At 41.1% G+C, this 23542-nt stretch overlaps 1 protein-coding gene across 19 annotated transcripts in view; it reads left to right on the forward strand.

The window, feature by feature from the left end:
• Positions 1 to 23542, forward strand: part of CFLAR (CASP8 and FADD like apoptosis regulator) — a 48455-nt gene that overhangs the window by 12240 nt on the left and 12673 nt on the right. For 9 of the 19 annotated variants that reach the window (XM_036098571.2, XM_036098570.2, XM_036098574.2 and 6 more), the window contains exons 2-8: positions 4441 to 4946; positions 7026 to 7131; positions 9079 to 9214; positions 10075 to 10160; positions 14149 to 14206; positions 18152 to 18201; positions 18926 to 19007. In XM_036098571.2, coding sequence (XP_035954464.2) covers positions 4666 to 4946; positions 7026 to 7131; positions 9079 to 9214; positions 10075 to 10160; positions 14149 to 14206; positions 18152 to 18201; positions 18926 to 19007 — 799 coding nt within the window. In that variant the 5' untranslated portion in view covers positions 4441 to 4665. Of the gene's footprint in view, positions 1 to 2247; positions 4352 to 4440; positions 4947 to 7025; positions 7132 to 9078; positions 9215 to 10074; positions 10161 to 14148; positions 14207 to 18151; positions 18202 to 18925; positions 19008 to 23542 lie in introns of those variants that run through there. The other 10 variants (XM_036098582.2, XM_036098583.2, XM_036098585.2 and 7 more) reach the window with 3 other exon arrangements.

The following is a 23542-nucleotide window of genomic DNA, read 5'->3' on the forward strand; positions in this document are numbered from 1 at the left end:
TCCTCCAGTAACATTGGAGATTCTATATTTCTCTGACATTTGGTAACAGATACTAGCATTTAACTGATGTGAAATAATACCTCATTGTACTTTAAATTTGCATTTCTCTGACTACTATTATAGCTCAAACATCTTTTCATATCGTTAGTAGCTATTTGGGTTTTTTCTTCTGGGAAGTACCTGTTGCCTATTTTTCCTTTGAGTTGCTTGTCTTATTGATTTGCAGAAATGCTTTCTTTCTTTCTTTCTTTCTTTTTAAAGATTTTATTTTTAAGTAATCTCTACACCCAATGTGGGGCTTAAACCCACAACCGTGGATCAAGAGCCACATGCTCCATTGACAGAGCCAGCCAGGCGACCCTGCGGAAGTGCTGTCTATGTTCTGGATACAAATTCTTTGTTAAGTAAATATGATGCATTTGTCTTCTCTGTCTGTGCTTACTCTCTTTCATTTTTAAAAGGATGCCTGCTTTTTATGTCTTACAAAATCTTTTTGTAATTGGAGGTTATAGATTTTCATTTAGACTTTTATATCCAGGACTTCAGTACAAGTGGAATTGACTTATAAATGATGTGAGGAAAGGATCCCAATTTCCTGACTATATGTATTGAATAACCAGTTGTCCCAGCACCATTTCTGGACATTTCTGGTCCTTTCTTTATTGATTGGCAGGACCCCTCAGTCATCTGTGTGTGGATTGATTTCTGAGTTCTCACCTGGTTATTGGTTGCTCTATTATATACCCCGGTGCCGTATTACATTTGTATAAAACCTTGATATCTGGTAAGGCAACTTTCCTGCAACTGGTTGTTCTTAAAACTTGTGTTGGCTGTTCTTGGACCTTCTCCTCCTTCACATAGGTTTAAAATCATATTGCCACAGTCCATGGCAAATTACTTTTTAATTTTTGATTGGACTGCTATTAAATTTATAAATTCATGTGAGTGTCTATTATATCCAGTTTTTCCAGATTATCTAGTGCAGGGTTTCTTAATCTTGGCACTATTGGTGTCTGCAGTTGGTAATTCTTTGTTGTGGAGGATGGACATTGAGGGATGTTTAGCAGCATCCCTGGCCTGATGACCAAAAATGTCTCAAGACATTATCAAATGTCCCCTGAGGGGTAAAACTGTCACTGATTCAGAAGTATTGATTTGGTCTATTGCAAAAATTTTCCTTATTTTCTTGAAAGTTTTCATATTTATTTAAATTCTTTCAGATGTAGGTTCCTCAGATGTGAATTTTATTTGTGTTGTCTACTGTCATGGTGATTTTTATTTTTGTGCGTGGCAGTTTTTAAGCATGAACTTGCCTCCAGCAGAATGGATGTCTTCTATGCCCTGGGTTGTGAAGGTAGCCTCATAGGGGTGGTTTTGGGTTTGCCTCTGAAGGTCTTATAGGCTTCCCTAGTTTGAGAGTGATTTTTATGTTAATGTCTTGATTTGGGATTAAAAGAAACCTCAACAAAGTAGTGATTACTTGGACCCTAACCCTACTTCTCCCTCCATGCTTCCCTTTCTCAAGTGCCTGTCACCTTTAGCTACAATTAACTGCCTCAACAGCACCCTAACATGTATACTGGTATTTTGCTGCAGGTTGGACTGACTCAGCACGGGATCTGTAGTTTTCCTTTTGATATTTTTTCTGAATATGCCAGATGCTACCACTGAGTAATTTGGATTTTGCTGCCAAACTATACCTCCATTAGGACAGAGGGAAGACAGCATGCCAGTTCTCTTGCTGAGTGTGCGTGACTGGCAGAAAGTCCTGGTATAATGGTTGGAGGGAATGAACTGAGCAGATGATTTTTTTTTTTTTGGAGCAGATAATATTTTAAAAAATGATTATCTAATGTTGTTAACTTCTTGATGGCGTTGTTATATCATTGATGACTACAAATCATAAATGTTGGCTACTGTTTTTAAAAATAGGGAATTAGGGGTGCCTGGGTGGCTCAGTTGGTTAAGCATCTGCCTTCTGCTCAGGTCATGATCCCAGGGTCCTGGGATGGAGCCCCACTGCAGTGAGGTGGGCTCCCTGCTCGGCAGGGAGTCTGCTTCTCCCTCTCCCTCTCCCTCTGCCACTCCCCCCTGCTTGTGCACACTCTCTCTCTCTCAAATAAATAAATAATATTAAAAAAATAAATAAAAATAGGGAATTGAACATTTGATTTCTCATTGGTTCTTTTTCAGATAAGTCTTGTGAGTTTGGATAACATCTCATTTATTCTTCTCTTACTTATTTTATACCTTCTAGTGGGTATGAATATTTTATAGGTTGATTTATAACAACTACTAACAAAATTGTGACTTTTAGTCAATAGAATAAGTACTTGACTTCCTTCCATGGAAACTAGTGCTTAGGTTAAAGTATTGTTAGCCTGTGAATAAAGTATAAATTTAGGGTCTCTGGAATGTGTAAAATTGTTATTAAGCTTTCAGGTTAAAAAAAAAGAATAGTCTGAGTGCCAGTTTTTCTACTTTCATTGAGCAGTCATTTAGTAAATTCCATTTCTCCAGTTATTCATAATGGCTGTATTTAAGTGAGGTTTGGATGAATGGGCATGGGATTGGCATAGACACACCAATACTGATTAGCAAGTATACATAAGGTAAAATGTCTATTTTTATTAAGAACTCACCATTTAGCCTGATTGTGGGAAGGCCAGTGTGAAAGATATAAATGAATGGTCTACTTTAAAATAAAATATTTAAAATTTTTGAAAAATGAAATAAAATTTAAAATAAATTTGATTTTGTTACTTTCAGACCCTAAAATGCTTATTAATATTTTCATTGATGGGGAACTCCGGATCTCTAGGAAATTGTGCTTACTCTAAGAATCTATTTTGTCTTTTTGTCTTTGACAGCAAAAACTATTTAATGTCCCTTATACCCCTTTTTGCTTTGACTGCCAGGAAACTCAGGGACAAAGTCACAGTCTGCTAAAATCTGTTTAGGCCTTTTGGCCTGCATATTTGCTTTGTCTTCTCTATCCTTCCACCCCATTTCGACTTTCTAACTTAATGGTTTTTTAAACTAATTTGTCCCCCTCGTCTCATATAAAAATTTTCTTGTATTTAGTATTGCTATTTAAGATGCCTCAAACCTATTGTGGGCTGGAATTGTACATAAATAAATAAAATAGCTTCAGTGTTCCTTTCATTAAATATAGCTCAATAAATATATAAATACACTTGTACACAAATACATAGTAACAGTTAGCAACTTACAGTGGGGTTCTGTTTCCAGTTATTTTTTTTTTGCTAAGATTAACTTTTAACCTTAAATGTTCTCTAATAGAAATAGACAAGGTACTGTCTCAGAACACAAGAGTTTATTTAACATAAAATACAGCCATGAAATTTTATTTACTTATTTATTTGTTTATTGCTATGAAACTTTAGAATAGAATAGACAGCAGCTGCCATTTGCACCTTAAATTTTGAACAAGAATAGGTTGAGTTTCAATGGAAGCAATTAAGAATACATTTATGGCATTCCCTCCCATTGCTCCCACCCAAGTCCAGCCCTGGGACCAAGAACTTTCCCTAGATTTTCTGTCCTACTTCCTTCCTTCCACGGATATCATCAGGAACTCCTGTGATGATTGCTGACCTGAAGCAGTGTATTGAGAGTAAGGGGCCCCTAGCACTTCCACGGGCTCAGGGTCTGAAGCCGTGATCAAAACTTGACAAGGCAAGGGGGCAGGTCCAATGAGCATTCCTGATGAAGTTGTGAAAAGGACCCGGGACTCTGGGAGGATGGGTGCAGAGATGTCTGCTTATGAGGGGTTTTAGAGTAGGAGACAACTGGGAGAAAAGAGGTGGAGTAGTTCTGAAACCCTGCAGAAGGTCTCTTGTCAAGACCCGTATTTGTTCAGGGCGCCTGGGTGGCTCAGTTGGTTAAGCGACTGCCTTCGCTCAGGTCATGATCCTGGAGTCTTGGGATCGAGTCCCGCATCGGGCTCCCTGCTCGGCAGGGAGTCTGCTTCTCCCTCTGACCCTCCTCCTTCTCATGCTCTCTGTCTCTCATTCTCTCTCTCTCAAATAAATAAATAAAAAAAAAATCTTTAAAAAAAAAAAAAAAAGACCCGTATTTGTTCAAACCTACCTGGTTGGTGTCACTTCAAGTGGGAGTTAACCCTGTGACACCAGTTGTTCTAGTCCATTTAGCTGCTTAGTCATTGGGCTTTTTCTTCTTCTTCCTCCCACCAAGCTTATATGCCATTTATTTATTAACTCTCTCCTTGTGATTTTCTTCTTACCATATTTGACAGTCTCATAAATTCTGATAAAGCCTGCGGGATTTTTGGGAGATGATCTGTTTCTGGTTTCACTTCCTTTAAAATGTAGGTTATCTTCTTTGTCTGTCTTGGTTTTTCAATCAGTTGCTTCGTCTACCTTCTATAGACTTAACAATGTAAATTTAATCTGCTAGGTTAGAGAGACCAGCAAGCAAGGAAGAGCCTCTACCTTGAATTTGAGACATAAGTTACTTTGATAAGAGGATTTAAAAAATTCCCTTTTAACCACAGAACTCCGTTGGAAAGGACTTTGAAAGAAATGAAGAAAACCATCGTAAATGAAGACAGCAGCCTCATGGCCTTATATTGACTAGAGTGGAGTTTTATTACTGCAGTGTTTTGGAAGGACACTGTGCAGGATGTCTACTGAGGTCATTCATCAGGTTGAAGAGGCACTTGATGAAGACGAGAAGAAAATGCTGCTTTTTTTGTGCCGGGATGTGGCTGCAGATGTTGCTCCGCTTAATGTCAGGGACCTTCTGGATATTTTAAGTGAGAGAGGAATGCTGTCTGCCATGGGCTTGGCCGAGCTGCTCTACAGAGTGAGGCGGTTTGACTTGCTCAAGCGGATCTTCAAGATGGACAGAAAGGCAGTGGAGGCCCACTTGCTCAGGCACCCTCGCCTTATTTCGGACTATAGGTAATTCATCAGCAATTCCCACGGCTGGACCTGGTGGGAGGGAGGGAGGTGGTCTAGGCTTATGAACAACAGAAATGAGGACAGTAAGAGAAAGCAGTGATGTTACCTTCTTTACCCATAGATTCAACTGCCTTATGATGTTACTTCATTCCTTTGAAGTCTTTGAATTCTTAGAACATGTTTGTTTAAGTAATTGGGTAGAAGATCATAAAGAAAGTGGAAGGGCTGGGTAGCATGATGGATAGAATGATCTAGATAAGAATGACTAAGAGCTAGTAATTCTTGCCATCCTCTGATTGTGAGATCTGCGGCGGTCTTTCCTGGCTTATTTTCTGTGATGTCAGACTGATAGATTCTGAGAAAGGAAATAACAAGTCTGACGGTGGTCTTCCTGACCTTTGTAGAGCTCTGTGATCCCTCCTGAGTCCCCTCTGGTCTTTCCCCTGCTGAGGAGGTTAGTGAGGTGGGCTCCCATTCTGTGAGTTCCAGTGAGGTCCTTGCCCCCAGAGGCTCGATGGGCCAGGGGTGCAGAACGAACATCTCATCGATTAACCAGCTGTAGGCCCCCTTCAGTTCAGAGAGGAATGGTCCCTGGAGTCCCCTTTAGTTCAGACCGTCTTTGAGTTTTTCCTTCCTCCTGCTTACATACTACTCTCTTGGAGGTTCAGGGGAGCACAGCAGCCCCAAGAAAGGCTGCATTTCTGGAGAAAGGAAGATACCTTGTAACCTTAAATTAATGGTTCCTTTTTCTCCAGACCACCAGCCTTAAGTTATATCAATGATGCATAATTTGAAGAAGATGTGTATTATCAAGAACTATTTTAAGGAGAGTTGAAAGCGGCATAGGCCTTGGAAAGTGAAACTTGAGGTCTAGAGGCCTGTTTCAAGTCCCAGAACTACCAGTTACAGGCCACAAAGGCTGAGCCAGCCACTAATATTGCCTGGGACTTCCTTTTCCTACTTGTAAAGCTAAAAATAGTGAAACCTGATTTCACAAGTTTGTTGGTGTTATTGTAATAATTTAGTATGTGGAGTACTTTTAAAACTGTGAAGCCATCTACAAATGCAGGGGTTCATTATTATTGTAGTTATTCTCGATCATCTTCCACCTCCTCAGCTATCATGTAATGTCAGTAATGTTCTTAAATGTTCAGAAGCAGTGGGTTTCAGTGAATACGTTAGGGCACTCTCCATTTCCTGTCTCCTTGCTATGGTGAGTGTAGACAGTTCCTCAGGGCCTCTGGGCAGAGAGGCTGGGCAGCGGGATGCTAGATTCATCGATGCATCTGTTCAGTGGCCTTTCTTTTGGGTCAACATATACCAGGTGTTTGGTAAGCGCTAGAGCAAAATGAACGATGCATCTTCTGTCCTCAAGAATTTGAGAGCCTAATTGGGAAAACAGCCTTCTAAGCAGTGATGACAACGTCCAGGCAATAATGCCAACCACAGGTGTCCTGGGAGCCCAGATAAAGCGTGATGGTGGCTCCCGCTGGAGCAGAGGTGGCTGAATCAGGAAGAACTTTCTAGACAAAGACATCTGTGGTCACAGTCCCCAGTCCCCAGGCTCTAGATGCCTTTCACCCTTTGAGTTCGAGAGTGGGCCAGGACATCCCAGGTATAACTTTGCTTTAGAAGCTTGTGACTCAAAGTATGGTCCCTGGGTCTGCAGCGTCAGCATCCCCTGGGAGCTTGTAAAACAGAGAAGACAAGATCACTTCGAATTCTATTTCTGTCTTCCATCTTAGTCATATATGTTCTTCACTTATATCATCATAACATCTGGGGGAAATAGGGGATTCTTTAGGGAAGTTTTTATTCTCTGAGTTGTTTTTAGAGCAGTTAGTTGGAAAGAAAGGTACTGTTTCCTATTGAAAGTAGGGGAAGGATGAATTTCCTTTTTGAGTTTTGTTAAGATATCTTCGTGAGGAGGCCTAGGCTTTCTGTTTTATGGGGGTGTATATCAGATGGGGGCCTGAACTAGCCTTTTAACCAATTATTGGCACAGCGGAGGCATCAGCTCTTGTTTTTCTCACTAGGATGGTATCTGAATTTACTGAAAATAACTTGTCTGGTTTACAGGGTGCTGATGACAGAGATTGGTGGTAATTTGGAAAAATCTGATCTGTCCTCATTATTTTTCCTCATGAGGGATTATACTGGCCGAGACAAGGTAGCCAAGGATAAGGTGAGTTTTCTTTTTCTTGGTTCATGTTCCCAAGAGCCTATCAGAAGGTGGGGGGGTGATCTCTAGGGTGTGAAGAGAGGGACGTGGGTCCTTGCAGAGGGAGGCCCAAGCTGGGGGTGAAGGTAGGAAGCGAGAAGAGAAAGGTCTGTTTCTTAATAACATTGATAAGAAGAGAATTGGTTTCTCAATTGAGAGGAAATAGGGTGGCCTTGGGTGTTTCTCTCATCCTTGTATTTTATTCTTATTTCTGTAAAAGTCAGAGGCCTGATTTAGGTGTCAGTTTCTCTCCCCCGTTTGACAGACCATCTGGGAGGGTTTGGAAGTCCCATCTGCTCACACTGAGGGCAAACAGGTGGGAAGTACGGGTCCACTCCCGACGGCATCTATTTTCCCCCAGCTAGCTCAAGGCCAGTGTGAAGTCATTAGGCTCCGTGTGGAGATGAGGTGGGGGAAGGTACTTGTGACTCATGTATCCAGGGAATGGCAAAAACAGAGATTCAGGGTTGGAAGCTAGGTAGCAGTCAAGATCTCAGGGATGTTGTAATTGCTGGCAAAGTATTTAAATTCCTCCTGGCCCCATGTGATACTGCTGGCCTAAGGACAGGCCAAGAAAGCCTCAGGTCTCTAGATTATGAAAATATGTTCTTAAAGGACCTGCCTTTGAGGACTCTGGTAAGGTGTGGCTTGAGAATTTCCTCTTGTTCTTTAATCATTGGAGTTTGGTTCCTGAAATCTAGGCAGATAGGGTGACTGGATGCAGCCCCAACCATCAAATGCATCAAATGGGAAGGAAAATGAAAAAATAGAACTTCTATTTGGTGTCCCCAAATCAACTTATCTGCCAGTCATTTATATCAATTTCATGATGATGATTATTAAAAAAAAAAATCAAAAATAGAGCCTCAGTAATCAAATGTTAAACCGAAGGGAAATAAAACCCAAAGCAAAGCCTATTTCTGAAATGTAGTTCTTTCCTAATCTCTTTGGTCCAGGGCAAGTGAGTAGCAATATACCCTAACTTTTAAATTTTGCCCCCTCAGACCTCCTGAGTCAGAATGAGTTGGAATGTCCAGCATTGACTAAAATATTTTAGGAACTTCAGAATTACATCATTGGGATTTTTCTAATAGAAACTTGCCCCCAGCTATCTTCTCTCTTCCTTTTTTAGGAAAGCCCTTAGAGTTTTTCAGTATAATTTCAGCCGGGCCTTTTGGAAGAATGGTACTTTTTTTTTTTATGTTATATTAGTCACCATACATTACATCATTAGTTTTTGATGTAGTGTTCCATGATTCATTGTTTGCATATAACACCCAATGCTCCATGCAATACGTGCCCTCCTTAATACCCACACCGGGCTACCCCATCCCCTCACCCCCCTCCCCTCTGAAACCCTCAGTTTGATTTCCGGAGTCCATAGTCTCTCATGGTTCCTCTCCCCCTCCGATTTCCCCCCCTTCATTTTTCCCTTCCTTCTCCTAATGTCCTCCATGCTATTCCTTATGTTCCACAGATAAGTGAAACCATATGATAATTGACTTTCTCTGCTTGACTTAGTTCACTTAGCATAATCTCCAGTCCCATCCATGTTGATGCAAAACTTGGGTATTCATCCTTTCTGATGGCTGAGTAATATTCCATTGTATATATGGATCGTGGTACTTCTTGATGACATAAAATGGCCCATGTGTCTATCCCCAACCTAGGTACAGGTTGTCCACCAGAAGACTTAACCACCTCTTTCTCAATAAAATCCAGGAGTGTAATTTGCTCCTGGCCTTGGAGGGACTATAAACCAGAGAGGTCTGGTTTAGGATCACTGAAGATCATGGAAGGGGCTCCCCTTGTCACATTTTCTTGTGGTTACAAATCACACAGCCTGAGGTTTGCGTTTGGGGCTTAAGAGTCAGCCTTACTGACATTTTTTCTTGTTGGTTGCTCTCTCAGAGTTTCCTGGATCTCGTGATCGAATTAGAGAAACTTAATCTGATTGCTCCAGATCAATTGGAATTACTAGAGAAATGCCTGAAGAACATCCACAGAGTAGACCTGAAGACAAAAATCCAGAAATACAAGCAGTCAGGTAAGTAGGCCTCTCTCTGGCCTAAGGAAAGTACCCTGTGTATCCTAGGTTCAGTTGGTAAAGACTCATTTGTTGGATGAGTGGAGGGGACACAACCCGAGGGTCAACAGCCCCCACGAGCCTGTGGCTAGAGATCACATCCCTTTCCATCTTTCATATCCCAGATGTGCTGACTTCGTCACCCCATACCTATGATCGCAGAGCCTCAGCCCTCTGCAAAATGCTGCCAAGAAGTTCTTAACATTCCAGCCTTCAGGAAATCATCTGCACCCACATTTTCTGCACAGGCTGGCCGCATTGTGGACATGCAGGGCTTTCGAGTGCATGCCGAGCCCTACTGTCTTGCTCCAGTCTTGGGCCTGACCCCCATCCAACTCTGGGTGGCATCCTGTCACTGGGATCCCCTAGCTGCCCTGTGTGTCCTGAGTTTCACAAAACCTCCTCATGGAAAAGGGTACCTTTGCTCCCTCCATAAAGGGGACCAGACTCACAGTGGCCTTCTGTCTCATGCCACCCTTCCCCCATTGTCTTTTAGACTCAGCCTCAGCATGGGCTCTGTTAGCAGTCCACCACCTCCATAGAGTCACAGCCTAAAGGGCATGTCTGAGACCCAGGGATCTACAGACCCCTCCTCCCCCCAGATGACCAATAAAAGATCAAGGGTTGGTGTAGCATTTTTAGTCCTTTCTTAATGACAGTGGGAGAATCATCTGAGCTGATATTTTGAATTTAGTAAGGTAGTTAGGTAAAGTTTAGGGTATTTTGGAAGGTGGATGATTGACTCTGAACTGAGCCATTGTTGACTATTCATTTGACAATAACTTGTAAATCTTAAGTCAATACCTTTCTTCTGCTTATAGCTCAAGGAGCTGGGACAAGTTATACAAATGCACTCCAGGCAGCATTCCCAAATTTGAGTCTTAAGGATCCTTCATGTAACTTAAGGGTGAGTCTGGAGCAAATGTACGGAATTCCAGAAACGGTTTCAGAACTTTGATAAAAATGTACATATTCTCACAGCATGTACTTCATTTAATGTCTGAGAAAATGTGATAGAAATGTGCATTTGAAAAAATATGTATACCTTCTTATGATTACAAAGCTAACCTGTGTTCATTGAGAGAATTTGGAAAATACAGAGAAATGTAAAAGACGTAAAATAAATCACTTCTATCCTACTATCTAAAGATAACCACTGTTAATATCTTGGCAAATTTCCTTCTAGTCTTTTTTCTACGCATGTTTGTGTATCTACACATACAACTGAACTTTTTTTCATTGTTCATTTGTTCTTTAGAAAATTTAGCTTTTTAAATATAAATAAGTAGGACATACTCATGAACAAAAATTTCAAGATGTACTAAAAGAATTTTTAAAGTACGTTTTCTGTTACCTCAGTTCCTTTCCCCACAGGCAGCTGTTGTTAACCATTTTCTTCTGTAAATATCCAGAGATAGTCTATGCACATATCATATTTCACTTTTGATTTTTTCTTTTTGTACAAATGGTAGACCACTGTGCCCATTGTCCTGAGCTGAGAATTCTTGGAAATTGTTCCATATGAATCATTTGGGACCACCTCTATTTAGTCATTGTTTTTAATGGGTGCATATGGTTCTACTTTCTGAATGTATTGCAGTGTGTGTAGCCCTTTCTTCTGTTTGTGTATTTAGATCATTTCCAGTCTTTTGTTACTACAATGATTCAAAATAAATATCCTTATATTTACCTCTCTGTGCATTTTCTTGTTATTGAATTTAACGATTTCAGCATTAGTGTTTTTGTTATTGAGTTATATTACTGAGTGAGTGATTTGTGACCATAAATATCACATGGTCCCTTCTGGTTGTTGTGTTATTAAATGGTGCAAAGTATTACCATAATTGTTCTTGGTTAGTTTTTTATCTCGAGAAGTTAATCCTAGTATAATATCCTCATCCACATAAAGATATGTGGAATTTGTAGTCAGGCCTTAGGTCACAGTGCAATTTCATGGTTAAATTATAAAAGCTTTCATAAACATGTGTGAGGAAAACATTAACTACCCTAGTAATAGAAATAGTTTTATGAAGAATGTGAGCTGTGAGAGATAACCCTGAGCAATAGAATTTCAGAGCTAAAATGAGTATTAGGGATTATATTGTCCAACCGCCTCATTGAACAAATAAGGAAATTTAGGCCTAAAGTACATCAGGTGATTGCCCACCTCTACGGAACACCAGAACTGGGCCCAGTCCACACTCCTTCTTCTATACCGTGGTATATTTAATAAGCTGTATACCAGTCATGCCATGGCTTATCTGTCATTTTTTTAAAGAATCAAATATACTTCCTTTTTTCCTTCTGAATCTCTGTGATACTAGGTCATGAAACAAAATTGATTTAGGATTCAGATCCAGATTTTCTGAGCTTTTTCTACTACTGTATATCTAATATAAATTATACTGTCACTCTTGGTTAAAAGCTTGCCATATTTTTACTATTGTCTTTCTATTTTGTTGATGAAAGTAATTATATTCACTGTCTATGAGGCTATTGGGAACCCATGTGCTCTGTATTTAAATTTCTCCTTTAATTTGCTGTATTGATCTATGACCCTGATCATTAATTTGTTTAGTAAGTAGACACTGTGGCATACGGATTCAGCGAATTTCCCAGAAAATTAGGAGGTAAATACCTGGATGTTAACTCATGCAAGAGTGCAAAGTGCTTTAAAAATTATAGTGACATTAAATGACACATGACACAACATATTATAGAATAAAAAAGTTGTGTCACTCTGCAATACAATGCTTTTTAAAATCTAGCGTTGATTTGATGTTATATTTATTTAATAGCTGTGTAAATGTGCATGCACATCCATGTGGGGTTCCAAATTCGGTATAGTATTGTCAGCCTCTGGCTAAGTCACTTATTAGTGATAAAAGCAACTTACATGTTTTTCTTTAATTTAGACACAGAGACTTAGCTACAGACACAGCTTAATGAATAGTGTACTTCTCTCTTTTGGCTAGGATAGCTTCAGAGGAGAACTGTCATTTGAAAGCTGAACCTATCAGATGGTTGGCAGTATGTGGTAGATGTACCTTACAAAGGACCTGTCATCTGAGAAGAGAAAGGGTCGGTTCAATCTTTCATTCTCTGATTAATTTCATTCTAGCCCTCAGAATTGGTAGCTGATTTTTCTTTTTCTCTCTCTTTTTTTTTTTTGGTAGCTGATATTTAAGAACCAAGCCCACATGTGGCTTATGTGCAGCTAGGCATTATAGAAACACAGTAACTAGACGTTATAGAAAAACAATAATATGCTAGCACTGTGCTAAGTGCTTTGTGTACATTTACTCTTCACAAAAAATTATTAAGATAGCTACTATTATTATCCTCATTTTGAAGATAAAGAAACAGACATGGAGGTTAAATAACTTGCTCAAGTTTACACACTTAGTGGCAGAATCAGGTTTGTCTGGGCTAGAACTCCCCACTGTCTTTTTTTTTTTTTTTTTTTGAGTATAGTTGCTACAGAAACGTTACCTTAGTTTCAGGTGTACAACATAGTGGTTTGACAAGTTTATACATCATGTTGTGTTTACCACAAGTGTAGCTACATCCATCTGTCACCGTACAAGTTAATATCATTGACTATATTCCTTATGCTGTGCCTTTTATTCCTGTGACTTATTCACTCCATAACTGGAAGCCTTCAACCCTTTCGCCCATCCTCCCACCCCCCTCCCCTCTGGCAACCATCAGTTTGTTCTCTGTATTTATAGGTCTGATTCTGCTTGTTTGTTTATTCTTTTTTTTTAAAGATTCCCCATATGAGTGGTATTTGTCTTTCTCAGTCTGACTTATTTCACTTAGCATAATACTTTCTAGGTCCATCCATGTTGTCGCAAATGGCACAGTCTCCTCCTTTTTTGTGGCTGCATAATATTCCATTACAGATCTATAACATCCCATATATATACCATTCCAATATTTATAATATGTTACATATATATGGTATATATACATATGTTATCCATATCTGTTCTTTATTTTTTTTTTTTTAAGATTTTGTTTATTTATTTGACAGAGAGAGACACAGCGAGAGGGGGAACACAAGCAGGGGGAGTGGGAGAGGGAGAAGCAGGCTTCCTGCCGAGCAGGTAGCCCGATGCGGGGCTTGATCCTAGGACCCTGGGATCATGACCTGAGCTGAAGGCAGACTCTTAACGACTGAGCCACCCAGATGCCCCATATCTGTTCTTTATTGACAGGCACTTAGGTTGCTTCCATATCTTGGCTTTTGTAAATAATTCTACAATAAACATGGGGTACGTGTATCTTTTTGAATTAGTGTTTTATATTCTTTGGATAAGTACCCAGTAGTGGAATTAACTAGATTAAACAGTATTTCTATTTTTAACTTTTTGACGAGCCTCCTCCATACTGTTTTCCACAGTGGCCGAACAAATTTACATTCCCACCAACAGTGCCTAAGAGTTCCTTTTTCTCCACATCCTCGCCAACACTTTAGAATTCTCATTCCTAATCATACCGTGCATTGCCTCTGTGTTGAAGGATCAGGTGGAATGTCAACCTGATGTTCCAACAGCTTGTTCTGCCTTGGAGCTCTTATAGCAACTCTACAATACCATAACATCGGATTTTACTGAGTGTTTTCAAACATCCTAACAAGCTAATTTAGCATATTGCGTGTTCATTGTATTTTCGCTTTTTAAAAAGAAGAGTTGCCTTGTTCTTTGGCTATAGAATATGGGATTTATGGTGTTAACTGCTCTTGCTATTCGTCTTTAGATAATTTAACTGTGAACGTGATACTTTTATTTTTTTCCTGGTAAGGATTCTATTGAGATATTTAAAGAGGTGTGATATAAAGTGCCTCCGAAAAAAACTAACAGGGGATATGACCTTATTCTTTATATTTGAAGCTCCAGAATGGGAGAAGTAAAGAACAAAGACTCAATGTGGGACAACTTGACCTTCAAAGTAAGGCCAATTTTTCTTTATATTCATTCTTTATAAATGCTTGATAACTCAAGTACATATTGTTGCATTTTTGGAGTTGGCCATTTCCTTTATCTACATGTTCTGATTAAGCTCTCAAAATAAATAGCAGTTAAATTCTTAAAATGTAGCCACTGGCGTTTCTAATTATTTAATGAATTAGCTTATTTGAATGTAAATACCTCCTACTCCATCAGCTTCATCATCTTGGCTATATTTTTAAGAGATGTGCTATTTATTCCTGAAGTGGCACTATAACCAGGCTATGTTAAACATTAATCTAGCCATGATAATGAATCATGTTAAACCAAATATCTGGCAGCAGGAAGAAGAAAGGTTACTAGGATATTGTTTTATCCTCATTTTTTTTTTTTTTTTAAGATTTTATTTATTTATTTGACAGAGAGAGACACAGCGAGAGAGGGAACACAAGCGGGGGAGGGGGAGAGGGAGAAGCAGGCTTCCCGCAGAGCAGGGAGCCCGATGCGGGGCTCAATCCCAGGACTCTGGGATCATGACCTGAGCCGAAGGCAGATGCTTAACGACTGAGCCACCCAGGCGCCCCTATCCTCATTTTTTTAAAATGATTTTATTTATTTATTTGTCAGAGAGAGCACAAGCAGGCGGAGCGGCAGGCAGAGGGAGAAGCAGGCTCCCCATGGAGCAAGGAGCCCGTTGCGGGACTCAATCCCAGGACCCTGGGATCATGACCTGAGCCGAAGGCAGACGCTTAACCGACTGAGCCACCCAGGCGCCCCTGTTTTATAGCTCATTTAATAAATCTACAGAGGACATCTCTACAGATGATATCCCCTTACTCCTAAAAAGAAAGAAAAAAATAGAATAAAAAACTAGTCATTTCAACCCCATACGATCTCTCTCTTATCTCTTAAAACATCAGCACTTGATCCCATAAGATCATTTTTAAAAAGTGTATTTCTTTTTTTTAAAAAGATTTTATTTATTTATTTATTTATTTGTTTGTTTATTTATTTGACAGAGAGACACAGCGAGAGAGGGAACACAAGCAGGGGGAGTGGGGGAGGGAGAGGCAGGCTTCCCGCTGAGCAGGGAGCCCGATGCAGGGTTGGATCCCAGGACTCTGGGATCATGACCTGAGCCGACTGAGCCAGCCAAGCCCCCCAAAAAGTGTATTTGTTTTGCTTGTCTCTCGTCCTCCTTTAAGTGAAGGCTGAGACTTGGTCTCATACTGTATTGTAGCGGATTGTGCTTCAGCACTTCTGGAGGCAGGGACTGGTAGGCAGCGAGGGAGGTCTCAGTCTTCCCTGAGGGGCTTGCAATTTGTCCCGCATGCAGTGGCAATTGTGAATGTTCCCAGTAGAGCAGTGGCCCATTGGGAGCCTTCTTTGTGTGGCAGGTCCCTTGCCAAAATCTTCTGAGTCAGCCTCCATGCTGTCTGCCTGCTCCTAGAAACTGAGAAGCATTTCGCCCAGATTCGCCAGATGGTACTGCTCATGCCTGTCATTCCCTACCTAGTCTTCTGCTCTCCAGCAAAAGCTCCCGAGAAGTGAATTTATTCCTGAAGTGACAGCATGTTTCTCAAAACACTGGTGAGGTGGTGAGAATTAGCATTCTGAAAGCTGTTTAAAAGGAAAACAGGAGACCTGGTAGATTTGGATAGGAATGAAAAACAGTTGGTGTTCTTTCCATAGCGCACCCCGATGGCAGGTTTCTCCTTAATTGTAATGATACTGGGTGTTATATGCAACTGATGAATTACTAAACTCTACATCTGAAACTAATGATATACTATCTGTTGGCTAATTGAATTTAAATTTAAAAAAATGTAATGACACAGGTGAGATGGGTAAGGCTCCCAGCACCGGTGGTGATCCTTCAGAGAGCTAGGGACCTGCTTTTGCCTAGACCTGGTTTATTGGCTAGTAAAGAAAAAAGCATTGGGGCACCTGGGTGGCTCAGTCGTTAAGTGTCTGCCTTTGGCTCAGGTCATGATCCCGGGGTCCTGGGATCGAGACCTGCATCGGGCTCCCTGCTCTGCGGGGAAGCCTGCTTCTCCCTCTCCCACTCCCCCTGCTTGTGTTCCCTCTCTCGCTATATCTCTCTCTGTCAAATAAATAAGATCTTTAAAAAAAAAGAAAAAAGCATTTGTATTAATTTGGACTTCCAAATAGATTTTGACTGGATGATAATGATGTTGATCACTATAATTTATTAAGCTCTTACTAAGTGCCTTAACCCGAGATAGGCATAATACATAGATTATTTTGTGTGTTTTTTTATTCTGTTAATCCATGATTGCTTAAATACAAAATGAAAAAGAGAAATTTCCTTTTAATCCCAAGTATCAGATGACCACTGTTAACATTTGATTTATATACCTTTAGACTCTTATTTTTAAGCATATATATGTGTAAGCATATGCACACAAATACGTATTTTTAAGTATGTGGGATTAATATTATCCATGTTATTCAATAACCCATTTTCACTTAATATACCCTGCATATCTTTTCATGTCAAATACATAAAGATCTTTCTTATCTTTTTTAACATGTATAGTATCCATTATGTGTACCATGATTTATTTAGCCAGTTTCATGTTGGTGGATTTTTAAGTATTTTTCTAGTTTGAGGCCATTATAAACAATTATTCGGTAGATATTTTTGCATACTTGCTCTATTATTTCCTTAGGATAAATTTCTAGAAGCAGAATGTTGGTTTAGAAAGTATTGCCAGGGGGCGCCTGGGTGGCTCAGTTGGTTAAGCGACTGCCTTCGGCTCAGGTCATGATCCTGGAGTCCCGGGATCGAGTCCCGCATCGGGCTCCTTGCTCGGCGGGGAGTCTGCTTCTCCCTCTGACCCTCCTCTCTCTCATGCTCTCTCTCTCTCTCAATAAATAAATAAAAATCTTAAAAAAAAAAAAGAAGGTATTGCCAGTTGTCCTTTAGAAAGACTGTTTCTTTTTTTTTTAATATTTTATTTTTTTGAAGTAATCTCCACACCCGATGTGGGGCTTGAATTTACAACCCCAAGATCAAGAGTCACATGCTCTACTGACCGAGCCAGCCAGGTGCCCCTAAAAAGACTATTTCAGCTTACACACTTGAAAGTACTCATTTCCCCCAAACCTTACAAATACTGGCATTGTCTTTGCTTGTCTTTAGACATTCTCATTTTTGTAACAATCTTATAAGGTAGATGTTGGTATGTTCATCTTTGGGATTTAAAAACAAAACACAACGAAACACCCTGAGACTTTAGGAGGAACCTTGCCTAAGATCACAGAGCTCCTCGGTGATGGTGCTGGGGTTTGAGCCAGCCATTTATGGCTTCAAAGCTGGTGCTTTCTCCACCTCTCTGAGCTAATAAAGTCGTTTTTAACTAATGTTATTGGCTTTAGGCTCATCTACATTTGCTAGGCTCACTGTCCTCTATCTTGCCATTGCCATTTTATTTTATGACCTCTGAATATCACTGGACTAAGAAAACATGGCCATCTGTTGCACCAGTGACAACTATAAGTAAATTTTCCCTTCTCTACAGTCTCTAAGGCTGCCCCTCTAGGTGCTGCCCACAGTTTCAGCATAGGGAAGAAAGCTATCGATATTGTTGGGTGGTGAGGTTATTGGATTCTCCGTATCTGTTTAAAAATTCATCAAGTCACCCGGTCCTCGCCTGGAGAAGGGCAAGGGAGAGCCCTTTTTCCCTTGCTCTTTAAGCAGTTTTTCTACCTACCCCCTGCACAGCATGGGGACTTGTGTTTTCTTATCAATTAGGTTCTTCAGTGTGTGGTTGGAACCATGGGGCTGAGTAGAGCAAAGAAGAGATAGTAAGGGGAAGAAAATAAGGGAAGAAAACAGCTGAGAAATAAAGAAACCCAGACAGCATGGGAGTGGGCTCAGTTCTCCTTCAGCTTTGTAAATGATTTCTCTCTCATCCCCCAGGAGAATCAGTGAAGGCATCCATCCAGGAATCAGGAGCATTTCTACCGCGGGTACAGAATAAATGATCTGATTTGGTATTGTACTGTATGCACAGTATCTGTGGAGAACACTGGCTGCTTTAAGATATCTGTCCGTTAATAATTCTCTGGGACAAGAATAGGATGCTGAGAGTGCCATTCTCCTGGGAACCCTCCTAACGAGGAACTTGGATAGAGCCAAGAGAAAAATGTTGATGTGGATTGCATTTGTGAACTTTGGAATGTGGGAAAATTCCAGAGCGGCAGTTCTCCTCTCAGCTGAGTGATTGCTGAATGTATTCGCAAGCAGTGACTCTGAACCTCGACTTGCTCTGGCTTCTTTTTTAAAGGCTGAAACCCCTTCTCCATAAGGAGGCAACAGAAGGCCTCCTTTTGTACTGGTTTGGAAAGATACCACTTGTATAACCTCAGGTTACTGTAGAAACATATGACCCATCCTTTCTCTCGGCTTTAAATTGTCTTCATCCTGCAGAGCTAAGTCATGTGTAATGAGACTGTGATTTTCATTAAAATTAAAAACCGAGACAGCTTGTCTTCAGCACATTACCTAAATAGAGAAAAAATGTGAAATTAATGGGAAATGTCAGCTGTGGTGACTTCAGGCTGTGTCTATTGCATGACTCACCTGGCAACAGGAAGTTTGAGGAAATCCAAAAGAAAAGATGGTGTATGTGTGGGACCTTATGGAAACAGAGCAATGTCCAGGGTTTTTAACAATCCCTGCTTTCCTTTCCAGCACATACCAGAAGAGAGATACAGGATGCAGAGCAAGCCCCTAGGAATCTGCCTGATAATCGATTGCATTGGCAATGACACAGGTAGGTATGGATGCTGCGGATTAACTGATGCCCCACGGTGAGGTCACGGTGAGCCCAGACAAGCTGTGTCCATCAGTGATCAACACTACCTGTTACAACAAACCGCTGCGGAAGCCTATGGCTTCACATAGCGAGGGGTGCTTTCTCACTCATGTCACAGCCTAGTGTGCACTGGGCTGGAGTGAGCTTCGTTCCATGTCATCGGTCAGTGACTTCATCATCTGAAACCTTGGGGTTTTCCACAGGATCCTCTGTATCTGGCTGGTGGATGAAGGAAGTGCGTGGAGGATCTCACAAGAAATTTTAGGGACCAGTCCCAAAAGTGAGGTGCATCATTTCCATCCACATTCCATTGGTCGAACTCACTCCTGGGGCCCCACCTAACTGCAGTAGACAAGGAACTCAGCCTGGCTGCATGCCAGGAAGAAAGGGAAGGGGATTTGGGGAGTACAAAGCATTGTTTCTGGTACAATGGTGTGGTTGGCCGAAAGTTGGGGAGCTTCAGTCTTGCTTTTTCATGCTGGATGCTGTGGCAGGGAGGGGTCCTGGGATCCAGAGTGGGGTTTAAAATGGAAGGCTTTCTGGCTTCGGTGTTCTCAGATGTCCCATCATTTCATATAGCTAGACTTTGAAAGCTTTTCTGGGGAAAAATTAAAAATATTGTAAATGTGTGTTCACTTGGAGGCAGTGTGTTACTTAGTTCTGCCACCCTGTCCTTGGGTTGTGTGCTACTGTTTGGATCTGGACTGATTCTCTTGCTCAGTTGTTGTTGGATGTCCTATTCAAACTGAATCAATCACTGGTGGTGCGTCAGAGAGAATAAGAATCTCATGGTGAAAGAGCATGTTTAATTATTTATCTCTTCCTCCGAAGGGTTGATCATCACATTTCCACAGTTTTCTTGCTTTTCAGAATTCTTGGAATGAGTCAGATCTGTCTTTTAGGCTCACTTAAAATGTTACCATGGTGAGTTGTATGGGACGAGAATCTAAGAGAAGGTCAAATTAGCAAATATTAGGTTGAATTTCCCAGGACTTCAGTTATGATCTCATTTTTCTCATGTCCTATTTTTGGTTAGATGTGAGACATGCTGTCTCCTCAGCTATAGTTAAGTGTCTTTTCTCTCTTAGCCATTAGTACCGATATAAGAATGAGAAAATATTTCCTCAATGAGTAACTTCCTGCTTTAAAAGAGAGTATTTGTCTTCCACTTTCTATTATAATCAGTTTTGTTTCATTTGTGCAGTTCCCAATTGCAGGATGTGTATCTGTTGTATGAAGAGAATCATAAAGCCATGACCTGCTGTGAATTTGTGACTAAAACCCAGTGTCTATGTTTACTTCCCTTGCTGAGTTATGGGCCTCTTGTGTGCCAGGATTGAATGTGTATTTGTGTTTTCCTGTATTATAGGAGCATGGTCAGAGTTGGGTCCTGGAATATGACCGTGTGGGTTTGAATCATGGCTCTGCCATGTCCTGGCATGTGACCTTGGACAATTTTCCTAGCCTCTGTAAGCCTCAGTTTCTCTTCTTCTTCTTTTTTTTATTTTTTAAAGATTTGAGAGAGAGAGAGAGAAAAAGTGCGCGCGCACGCGTGCGCACAAGTTGGAGGAGGGGCAGAGGGAGCAAATCTTCAAGCAGACTCCCTCCTGAGCGCAGAGGCTGACCTGTGGACTTGATCCCATGACCCATGAGATCATGACACATGAGATCATGACTTGAACGGAAACCAAGAGCGGGACACTTAACTGACTGCACCACCCAGGTCCCCCTCAATTTCTCTTCTTCTTCTTTTTTTTTTTTTTTTAAAGATTTTATTTATTTGACAGAGAGAAACACAGCGAAAGAGGGAACACAAGCAGGGGGAGTGGGAGAGGGAGAAGCAGGCTTCCCGCCGAGCAGAGAGCCTGATGCGGGGCTCGATCCCAGGACCCCGGGATCATGACCTGAGCCGAAGGCAGACGCTTAACGACTGAGCCACCCAGGCGCCCCTCAATTTCTCTTCTATAAAATGGTTAGATAACAGGACCTACCTCTTGGGGAGGCTGGGAGAAGTGAATGAATTCACACTTGTAAAGGGCTTACAGCCCATACATTACTATTTCTACAGCAAAATGAATGGATATTCACACTAAGTGGAATAAAGACTATCAATAGCCTCTCATCGGTTTAGGAAAGGTTTTGCCACAAAATGAATCAGGGAAAAGAACTTAAGGTTTTCAGAGCTTTTGGGGTTTCTGAATTGTGGATAAGGAGTTGCGGATACGTGGAAGAGTATTTTGAGGCTGCCTGAGGGACCCTACAAGCATCTTTGACGTGCAATAGACAGGTTTATTATTGATATTGTTTTCTTTTAAGAAAAGCTAGTCCAGAAGGAATTACTAGTAACCACTTGTATTTAAAAAGAAGATATCTAGGGGCGCCTGGGTGGCTCAATCGTTAAGCGTCTGCCTTCGGCTCAGGTCATGATCCCGGGGTCCTGAGATCAAGTCCCGCATCGGGCTCCCTGCTCAGTGGGAAGCCTGTTTCTCCCTCTCCCACTCCCCCTGCTTGTGTTCCCTCTCTGGCTGTGTCTCTCTCTGTCAAATAAATAAATAAAATCTTTAAAAAAATATAAAAAGAAGGTATCTAAAAAGTAGTTTATAAGTTTGAGTGAATGTAGGTTGTCCATTAAACCCCCTTGGTTGGTCTATGGAAACAAATGAAGAGTCAGACTTATACGAAGCTGACTCTACCACCCGCTTCCTAACTCACTCGTTCTTCTGTCCTTGTTTATGATCATCCCCCTACTTGGGGGTGCCTCCCCTTTCTTCTGTTTTGTCAGGCCCCTGCCTGAATTATACCTTTACTACAGTCTCATCTCCAGGTGTCTCAGACTGCACTGACGGTCCCTCCTTTCACCGCTTATTGTACCTAAAATCCCACTCTACTGTGTGACATGTCAGTCATTGCTTTGTGCATATTTATAAGCTCCCCAACAAGATGATAGGCTCCTTGAAGGGCAGGTACCTCATCTGTATTTCCCAACATGAAATACAGTGTTTCTGCAACATAGGGAGAGGAACTTTTTAAAACATGAGTTTTGGAGTCAAGCGAATTTGAGAAATGATGAATAGTTTGTTCCTCCTTTGGAGATTTGCATATTGGTCTTAAAGACTGAGCGACTAGTCCTCCTGTAAAGAAGCTTAAGTCTTAACATTACATTTCCCATTTATGTTTGACTTCAGAACTCCCCTTCTCATTAAGAATATCCTGCCAACTGTGTTCCATTTGTATATCTTTTTTTTTTTAATATTTTATTTTTTTATTTGTCAGAGAGAGAGAGAGAGAGCACACAAGCAGGGGGAAGCAGTAGAGGGAGAGGGAGAAGCAGGTTTCCTGCTAAGCAGGGAGCCCGACTCAGGGCCCAGGACCCCGGGATCATGACCTAACCAACTGAGCCACACAGGTGCCCCCGTTTGTATGCTTTATTATAATTAGAACTGGGCTCATACAAGGTGCTCATTAAGTAGTGGTAAATAGACTGATGAAACACTCCCTCTTTCTTATTCTATACATTGATTTAATGGACTTCTTTTTATAGATTGTGGCAAGATTAATGCAAACTCGTTTTATTTTAAGATTTTATTTTTAAGTAAACTCTACACCCCAGGTGGGCCTTGACCTCATGATCACATGCTCTACTGACTGAGCCAACCAGGCACCCCAACGTGAGCTCATTTTAGATGAAAACAAATTCTAAATGAATGGCTTCATGACTTTTTACTGTGTATAGTTTTTTTTGGATTTCATCTCAATTACCCCCAAACCTGTGGGTGGTGCTGACCCTAGCCCTTGTCCTAACTGCAAGGCCACATGAAAACTCATCATTTTGGGAAGTTGGGGTTTACAGAGATAGCGCTGGGTCAGGAGTGGGGTTTCCAGGGCGGGTGGAAGGAGAAGTGTGACTTCTGCAGTCGTTGAAGTTTTATTTTCCAAACTCAGCATCCAAGTTTTTCTTCCCCTATTTGAGGGAAATGACAAGGCAGCTCCTGTGATAAATGGGACACAGAATCTGACTGCTCCCAGCGCATCTTAATGTAGGCTAGAGAGACTTCCCTGTGGAGGTCCCTTCTAAGGAGAAACTTCCATGAGAGAGATGCGCTGCAGGCTCCGTGATCTGTGGTGAAATGGCTGCCTTTCTTTTCCTTTCTTTCTTTTTAAGATTTTATTTATTTATTTGACAGAGAGAGACACAGCGAGAGAGGGAACACAAGCAGGGGGAGGGGCAGAAGGAGAAGCAGACTCCCCCACAGAGCAGGGGGCCCGATGCTGCGGGGCTCGATCCCAGGACCCCGAGATCACAACCTGAGCTGAAGGCAGACGCTTAACCGACTGAGCCACCCAGGCGTCCCTGCCTTTATTTTCTTTAAAACTAATATCTGACATTTGAGTAAGCACTCATAGTTGCAAAGTGTCTTTACAGACATCTCCCCTGATCCTCACAGGCACCTTTTGAAGAACATGGTATAGGCATTAGTATTAATCACATTAAT

The sequence above is a fragment of the Halichoerus grypus genome, chromosome 4, assembly GCF_964656455.1.
Source record: "Halichoerus grypus chromosome 4, mHalGry1.hap1.1, whole genome shotgun sequence".
Lineage (NCBI taxonomy): Eukaryota > Metazoa > Chordata > Mammalia > Carnivora > Phocidae > Halichoerus > Halichoerus grypus.